This window comes from Cenococcum geophilum (assembly GCF_001692895.1).
Source record: "Cenococcum geophilum 1.58 unplaced genomic scaffold K441scaffold_13, whole genome shotgun sequence".
Classification (NCBI taxonomy): Eukaryota; Fungi; Ascomycota; class Dothideomycetes; order Gloniales; family Gloniaceae; genus Cenococcum; species Cenococcum geophilum.
This window is the reverse complement of record NW_027137571.1, coordinates 904469-913514: the sequence shown is the minus strand read 5'-3', so window position 1 is coordinate 913514 and position 9046 is coordinate 904469. Positions and strand designations below refer to the sequence as shown.

General features: G+C 37.6%; 1 protein-coding gene across 1 annotated transcript; it reads left to right on the top strand.

Annotated features, from left to right (window-relative positions):
• Positions 1 to 6394: 6394 nt before the first annotated feature.
• Positions 6395 to 8202, top strand: K441DRAFT_657009 (putative curved DNA-binding protein; the record flags this gene model as incomplete). The annotated part of the gene is made up of 4 exons (XM_067648109.1): positions 6395 to 6565; positions 6683 to 6766; positions 6848 to 7765; positions 7983 to 8202. Exons 1-4 carry the CDS (start codon positions 6544 to 6546, stop codon positions 8198 to 8200), a joined length of 1242 nt encoding a protein of 413 aa, XP_067505902.1. The 5' UTR covers positions 6395 to 6543.
• Between the last annotated feature and the right edge of the window lie 844 nt (positions 8203 to 9046).

The window sequence follows — 9046 nt, the reverse complement described above, 5'->3', positions numbered from 1 at the left end:
TATTAAGTAAATAATAATAATATTAAAGTATACTATAACAAACTTATTAAGGTATTCTTCTAATACGCTATTAATTCGCTTCTAAAATATTACTAAAATATTTATAAGTCTAAATTATATAACTAATAGCTTATATAGTTCTTTCTTTAACCTAAAAGCAACTTTCTATTTATTACCTTCCTTAATTTTAATCTAGTAGTACGCCTATCTTAAATCTATCTTTATAAAGATTTACGTATTACCTATCTAATTCTAAATTTTGCTAATTAAGGGTAAAGGATACCTACCCTTTCTGGTAATGCTATTTAACTATTTATAGTTAATACATAGCCTAAGCTTTCTATTTTTCTTTAGTATAAATAGTACTAGATATCCTACTAATAACTACAATAGTCTAATATATCCCTTTTATAGGTTTTCCTGGACAAATCCTTTAAGTGCTTTTAACTCTTCTTTAGTAAGCTTATAGATTAGAAAGAATTTTAGACTTATTTTTAGTTTTAATTCTATCTTATAATCCTATACTATATACTCTAACAGCTTTTTACTTTCTAGGCTCTATAGCTTTTTACTATACTTATAGTATTTCTTTAGTATATAGGATAACCCTTTCTTAGTTTCCTTATATATCGCTCCAACTTAGTACTATACTAACTTAGTTGCTATACGCCTCTTACGTTATTATATATCTTTAATATTAACCTAACCTATAACTAAGGTATTTCTAGTACTACCTTATCCCGTCCTAGTAGTAAGATATTAAAAAACATCTTAATTTATCTTCTTTTAATAGTTATTTAAATAGGTCCTATTTTAAGGTTAATAATGCCTCCTTTATAGGGTATTAGATCTCCTAAAATTATAACTAATAGATAAGGGTGCTCCTTTTATCTATAAGGTAATCCTATTAATTTTACTACTACTAGTAAAATATAGTTCCTTATTACTCTACTATCTATTAGTACTTTAAACTGTTAATCTTACTAATTAACTTATAAATTTAGATATTATTCTTAAATTCCTTTAAGGGTCTAAGGCTCTACTACTAACTCCCTCTAGTTTTATAGGCCTCTACTTTTTTTTTAACTATTAGCTACTAGATCCTATTATATAACGTATTCTACCACTGAGCCGGCCACCCCACCGAGCCGGCCACTTTAAAATACACCAAAAAGCCAATATTTTAATATTAAATATCTCAACCACCACTTAATAATATTTTCTAAAAATTTAAATATAAGCTCTCATATATCTATTTTAGTACTTATTACAATATAAGAGTATGCGCTTCGGTAGTTGTTAAGATATTTAGAAATATCTCTATTTTTAACCCCTAAACTCTATATTATAATAACCACTAAGCTACACGCTCTAATATTATAATATATACTAAAATAGGTATATAAAAGCTTATATTTAAATTTTTAGAGAATATTATTAAGTAGTGGTTGAGATATTTAATATTAAAATATCGGCTTTTTGGTGTATTTTGAAGTGGCCGGCTCGGTGGGGTGGCCGGCTCGGTGGTAGAATACGTTATAGCTTATTTTTTTAGCAAATACCTAATTTGTTTCTTATCCTTAATATACTATAGATATATATTCTCTAGGCATTCCTACTACTATTATCTATCTAAGTATTCTTCTATAAGAAATATTTTTAGTTAAAGTATTAAGTTTCCTAACTCTTAAACTTCTATTAAATACTATCTATATATATACTTAGTATTTTAGTATTATTGCTCTTTTAGCGCTTAATATATCCTTATAGGGTATTTCTAATTATTTTCTTTTAGATTTTTGTGTATATTATATATATTATCTATATATATAATCCATACTAATATATAATACGCTGGGTGTTTTAGGTTAACTTTAGGCTTATTTTTATTCTTAAGTTTAAACCTTTATTTAGCTAATCTAAAAGTTATAACCTCATTTGCGGGTACTAAGATACGCCTTTTACTTCTCTAGTTCTCTAATTATTTCTCTAAATCCTTTAATATTATAATTAAGGCTCCCTTAATATAAGTTATAGCCTTTTTTATAATTAGGTGGTCTTAAATAACTTACTTATCTAACTATATATAGAAATCTTCCTACTTATTATTATGTTATTATCTATACCACTTTTAGTATAACTTCTTAAGTATATACAGTTTGTCCGTAAGGAAGTATCTTCTTATTACTATATTGTAACAGCCTTTTATATATCGTTCTTTAAATTTAGTTAAAATTCCTAAGTCTTTTTCCTATTCTAGTTTATCTAGCTATTTTACTCTTAGCGTTCCTACCTTTAGCCTATTAGTAATTCTTTATATAAATACTCTATCTCTTATATAGCCTAATATACTAAATCTTTTATCTAGTTTCTATTTTTACTATATAAGGATTCTTTGTTTAAATTCCTCTATAGTTATAATAAAGCCTTATAGTAGAAACTACGGTAAACTTGTTAATAGGCTAGGTATATAGGTGTCGGTATCACCCAAGTGCACTTAATTGGCCTATTAACTGTTGAATTGATTCTTATCTAATAGGTAAGGAAAGCAGAGGATCGTAAGGATCGCGGTGCCTAAGTAGGGGGCTGATAAGTCATCATAAGGATAACTAATTAGAGACCGTGACCACGCGACGACGCGACCACGCGACGACGCAACCTCCGTCTATTCTCCCTTGTAGGAGAATATACATTCCAACACTAGCAATTCTTTCTTTATACTTATAGCGCTACAGAAAGGCAGCAAGGTGTTGGTTTAGCTGTAGGTAGAAGCAGTAAGTTATTAGTCGGCTACGGGCAAGGCAGCGAGGGTAGGTTTGCTGCAGGTAGAGCAGCAACGGTTAAATAGGGTCAGCTGTAGGCGGAGCAGCCGAAAGTCAATGTGGTGCTACAGGCAGGGCAGTAAGGTATTAGTTAGCTACAGGTAGAGCAGCTAGAGGTTAATTATATTACTACAGGCAGGAGCAGTAGAGGGTCTATTTATTTAGGTAGTAGTACGGTACTAGCAATAGGGTTGTTCAGGTAGCAGTATAATGCCAGCAACGGGGTTATATTCGTAGGCGTATTAGTACAAATTCTTATTAAAACTAATCCTCTATCTTCCTATTTACATCCTTTAGACAATAATACCCCTAAATATACTTATGGAGAGTAGTATTTAAGGGGAACGTAGATCCGTACTTAGTATACTAAAATAGCTAACAATCTAGCAAATGTTTAAAGAACGCTTAACCTAAAGGGAACGCAATAGAGCACTTTCCGTAGGTTTAAGGTTGCGGGGGTTTATATAAGCTTAGCTGCTATGGCTCCTTAGCTAATAAAGAGGGTAAAGCTAGCAAAGCTTACGCAGGTGGAGCTTGCGCGGGTGGAGCTTACGCGGGTATAGCTTGTTATTGCCGTAATTACTAAACTACGCTTTATAACTCCTTAATCTCTTCCTTTTGCTCTTAATACGCCTTCTGGATTCTTTTATACTATTATTAACGTAGTTCTAAAATATCTTACTATTAGCGCAATTTTATTTCAAAAGTTTGCTCTTATTGTTAAGCTATATCTTATATATCCTAAATCTGTTTTTAATAAGCAGTTATAGTTAGAAACTCCTATTAGGCTTTATTATTATAGATATTAATATAATAAGGTTATCCAGTAGTTAAGCAGTTCCCACTTTTCCATCCTTTAGGGAGCTGTTATACCATATTAAGGGTTTGTAGCTGCCGTAAATACTAGTAAAGGGCAGAGGGTAGAGGATAGAGGGGGGGGCGCGCTAGCGTTACGGGCGCGCTGTTAGACGTAGTTTTTAACGTAGCAGATCTGCAAGGAAGGTAGTAAACAGTATTAGGATTATAGGTATAGCGTGCTAGTAGAACTTTAAGAGTCTAGTAAAGCTAAAATTGTTATAAGATAAGGACGCGCTGGTAACTGCTATAGATACTAACGGAGGAGTAGGGGGGCTAAAGAGCGCGTTATTAACGTAATTTCAACGTGGTAGAGCCACTGGGGTTATGGTAGAGTATTAAGCTTATATAGGGTGCTCTTCTAGAGCTAATTGCTTGCCTAGTAGGAAGCTAGGTATTTAGATGCTGCTAATACTACTAGGTTACTAGGTTGCTGCTAAAGCTGCTAGGTATTTAGGTACTAGGTGCTACTAACACTGCTAGGTATTTAGGTATTAGGTGCTGCTAACGCTACTAGGTAGATAGGTGCTGCTAATGCTACTAGGGCGCGTCACTACGCGCTAAGGCGCGTCGCTACGCTAGAGTACTGCACGAGGCTATTAGATGTTAATTTGTATGCTAAGACATATACTAGATAGTGGTTTACTACTAAGTTGCGTCGCTACATACCAAGGCGCGTTACTACGCTAGAGTACTGCGCGAAGCTATTAGGTAGTTGGATATTAGGTGCTGTTAAAGCTGGTATACTATATACGGCTAGAGCGCTACCGTAGTACTACTAAGGTAGCTGCTAAGGTAGCTGCTAGGGTACTACCCAAGGGCTATTGGACGTTTAGTGCTGTTAAGCTGGGGGTATAGCGCTTAGTAAGAGGTCGTACTAGGGGTTAATGCTATTAAGCTAGGGGTACGGCGCTTAGTAAAGAGGTCGTACTAGGGGTTAATATACTGCTATAGAATGTCTTATACGTTGCGTATTTATTATATATTCTAAGCTACTAGAGTTAGGTGCTACCTAAGCTACTAGTATAGTTTTGCTGCTAAGTACTAGAATGCTACTTACGATTAAATAAAGCTACTAGGGCGGCAGTGAACCTTATTGCTCTATAGCTAACCAGTAAGGTTAACTATTAATTAATGTCGGTATCACCTAAGTGCACTTAATTGGCCTATTAACTGTTAAATTAATTCTTGTCTAATAGGTAAGGAAAGCAGAGGATTGTAAGGATCGCGGTGCCTAAGTAGGGGGCTGATAAGTCATTATAAGGATGACTAATCAGAGACCGTGACCACGCGACGACGCGACGACGCAACCTCCGTCTATTCTCCCTTGTAGGAGAATATACATTCCAACAATAGGTAAATAAAAAGTCAATAATATAATAATAACTAATAAAGTAGTTACCTAATAGATTAACTCTAATTATATTCTAAGATTTACTACAAAAAAGAGAACTATCTAGGTAGAAACTATAGTCCTTTAAATATATAATACTGCGCCTAAGAAATATACTAAGTATATTAGTATATTAGTACGTTAGTATATCCTATATTTCTATATTCCTATATTTCTATATTCTAAACTTATAATATAACTAGCTACGTAACTTAGTTACTTTTTATCCTATAGCTTAATCGGTTTTAGCGCCTTCTATATTATCTTAACTAACCTATTTATATCTTTTTTTAGTAGTTATACTACTGCTAATATAAGGTCTATAACACTATCCCCCTTCTCTTTATTTTTATCCTTAAAGATATCTCCTATCTTTAAGTTGTCTATTAAAGATATAGCATTCCTATTTTTAATTTAATAACCTTTATTATTTCTAATACCTTTTATTAAATTCTCTACGTCTAATTATTATAATTAGCTAGTAACTATTATTCTATTACTTAGTAAAGTTATACTATATGCGAGCACAGTTTTCCGCGTAGACTTATAAACACTAGATTTGAAATCTACAATGGTCATTTATAAGTTCTGCTCCTTTTGGTCTATATTAATTAATTCGTTGTGGAGAAAATAGGTTGACAAATCGGTGATTTGATTTTGACTGTAGCCGAGTTCAGGGGTAAACGAGTTCAGAGGGTCCGAGCTTATTATAACCATTGTAGCTAAGCTATCCCTTAACACGCTTGCGTCCTACGAGAGGCGGTCTGTGCGCGAACACCAGAATCAAAAGTACGCGTATGGCCATGGAGCCTTGATCCTATTGATTCTATTGGCCAGCTCCTATCGATAACGTAGGACGCAAACCAGCGTGTTAAGGGATAGCTTATAAAAAGAGATAAAAATTAATTCTTAAAACGTTTAGTTATAACTAAAGCTAGGACCATAAGCCCTTAGACCCTCAGTGGAAGACTCATTGGTTAATAAGGAGCAGTATGCCCATACTTGTAGTGTACGGTACGACCAACGCTCCATAGGTGGTCTGATTTATAAGATAACAACATCTGTTTTATATGCAAAACATTACTAAATTGAATAGGCACAGTATATTGAGTGGTTTTAAGAATATGGCACAAGAAAAAGGTAATATAGGCATGATATGGCGATATTAAAAGCCTCAAGGATTACAAAATAGACGACTTGAAGCTCCAATGCATCTGCACTAATTACTAAGGCTCGGAGAATTCGGAGTTTACTCGGGCCCTCTCTTCCATCTAGACAGACTTTTCGAATGCGTTAGATCATTGGCTTTGAAGCGAGGAAACCCCTCCAATAGCCCCTCAGTGCGGACACGAAACAAGCACATTTGACAAAACTAACCTGCATCGCACGACACCGTTCGTTTTGTACCTCTCTCAACAACTCGTTGGCAAAGCTCTGCCTTCTCTCGACTAGTAAGGCAACAAGTCAACAAAGATGGCGGAAGAAACAATTATCGGTAAGCTTCTGCTTTAGAAGCTGTTTGCTGGCTACGTCACAACGTTGAAATAAACACTCAAGCTCCAACGTGACGGACGTCGGGGAAACAGTCTCGTAAGGCTAATTGAAAACATAGACTACTCTCTCAACAACCCAGATACCTTAACCAAGTACAAGCAAGCCGCTCAGATCTCCCAGAAGGTCCTCGAGACTGTAATAGGTATGCAGTCTGCCGAATTCTTTGGCACCACAACCAGTTGCTCATTCGGTACAAATCATGTTCCAGACTGACCACTCCCAGGATGGTGCGTTGAAGGAGCGAATATTGTAGAGCTCTGCGAGAAAGGCGACAAATTGCTTGATGAAGAGGTTGCAAAGGTTTACAAGGGCAAGAAAATCACTAAGGGCATCGCTCACCCAACTACCATCTCTCCAAGCCCGTACATAACTCCATACACACCTTTGAAATCCGACACAGAGGAAGCGGCTGTTACCCTCAAGCCAGGTGAAGTCATTAAGATCCAGCTTGGGGCACAGATCGATGGCTTTGGTGCAATCGTCTGCGATTCAATCATCATCCCGTCCGAAAAGAACCAGGGAGATCAGCTGCCAGGCAGGCAGGCAGACCTGCTTCTGGCCACACACTATGCGAATGAACTATTGCTTAGACTCATGATCCCGCCGGGCCTAGTAGCGTCGGGTACGGAGGAAGAGCAGAAGAAGGCAGCAGCTCAGAAACCGTATACCCAAGCTAAGATAACGCAGATGCTAGAGAAGATTGTGAAGAGTTATAACTGCAACCTCGTCGAGAGCACCACATGCTGGCTGTTTGAACGCAACGAGATTGAAGGCAAGAAGAAGATCATCTTAGCTCCTGGTGATGGTGTCAAGGGCGAGGGGTTACCCGAGGTTGGCGAGGTATGGGGAGTTGAAATGGGAGTGAGTTTAGGCACTGGGAAGGTTAAGACTCTTAGCAACAGAACAACTCTTCACCGTCGTACAACAACCACGTATGGTCTCAAACGTCCAAGCTCGCGAGCCACTCTGTCAGAGATTGTTAAGAAGTTTGGGACATTCCCATTCAGCCTTCGGCAGCTGGAGGACGAAAGAGCAGCCAAAGTTGGTGTTGTCGAATGTGTTCGCGGAAACGTTCTACGTCAATATGAAGTCGTGGGCGATAAGGACAATGATCCCGTTGCAAGACTTTTCACTACTGTTGGTAAGATTTGCTCCAACCTCTCTAAGATATACATTCCCTTCTGCTCTCAATTTTTGGGGCTATTACTGGTCTTAATGGCATAGTCAATACGTTTTTCTTTTTCTCTACGAGAACGATTGAGCTTTAAGAAATCCCAACACTCTCAGTGTCATTTTTTCATGGATTATCAAGGGGAATTAGAGCATAGTATGTGGCGGGGCTAACTCTTGCTTTCTAGCTATTACGAAGAATGGAATGACGCGGTTGGCTGCTCCCCCTTCGCCAGATTTGGCAAAGTATAAGACTGAAAACAAGATCACGGATGAAGAGATCCTCAAGATCCTTGAGCAGCCGATCGGCAAGGGCACTAGCAGTAAGAGCAAGAACAAGAAGAAGAAAAAGAAGCCTGCCAAGAAGGTAGAAGAAGAGGAAGGTGAAAGCAGCGAGGAAGAATGATCTCCTGCAAAAATGGAAGCGCTTGAGGGTATCAAAGCCGCCATATGTTGCTAGCCCAGTCATGCTTGCCGCAGATATGGTGTTCCTCTACTCTTTTGTGGAGGCATTTGGGTTGGTAGCAAGTGGTGATCTAGCGTAGTCATTCTGAGCTCATTAGGCTCCAAGCCCCAGCTCGTAACATAGTTATTCGGTAACTTTAATGGGCTAAAACAATGACTAGAATCTTCTACCTCAAAAAACGGCTCCCTTTGATAGTGAATTTGACAGGCCCTTTGAAGAGCAGACTATTCAGGGGCTTTCCCCAAGTCATCGTATCTTCAATACCCTGAGCTAGACAAGATTGTCTAGTAGCACTATGTCTCTTCACTTATGAGCGCACTCAGCCAACCTTGAGTTCAATGCTCTCCTCACCCGATGATTAGTGAATATTGGGAATCGGCAGTCATCTGCCTCTGCCTCTGCCTCTGCATCTGCGGCTCATGAACAAATTTGCATAGCTTCGAATAGAACTTCACCTCTTGAGCCTTTTAAAATAATTCCGAAGGATTGGCTAAGAACCAACTACAAGTTATCCTCAAAATTCTTCATCATAGTATTTGGTTGTGGAAGGGTACAGAACTAGGGGATGGAGGCTTCCGAAAGTTCGCCGCAAGCTCGCTTCCAACACTCTTAATCTCCCAGCTCGTCTTTCATACATACCTACCATCAAACCCGCAAATAACGCGACAATACCGACTCACAGTACCAATTTACACGTCAGAATCGTCGGTGGAACGCGCTGTAAGCAGGAATTGGAGGTGGACACCACGAAGAACTGGCTAATAAGCTGTACAGCGCTCAAGTGGA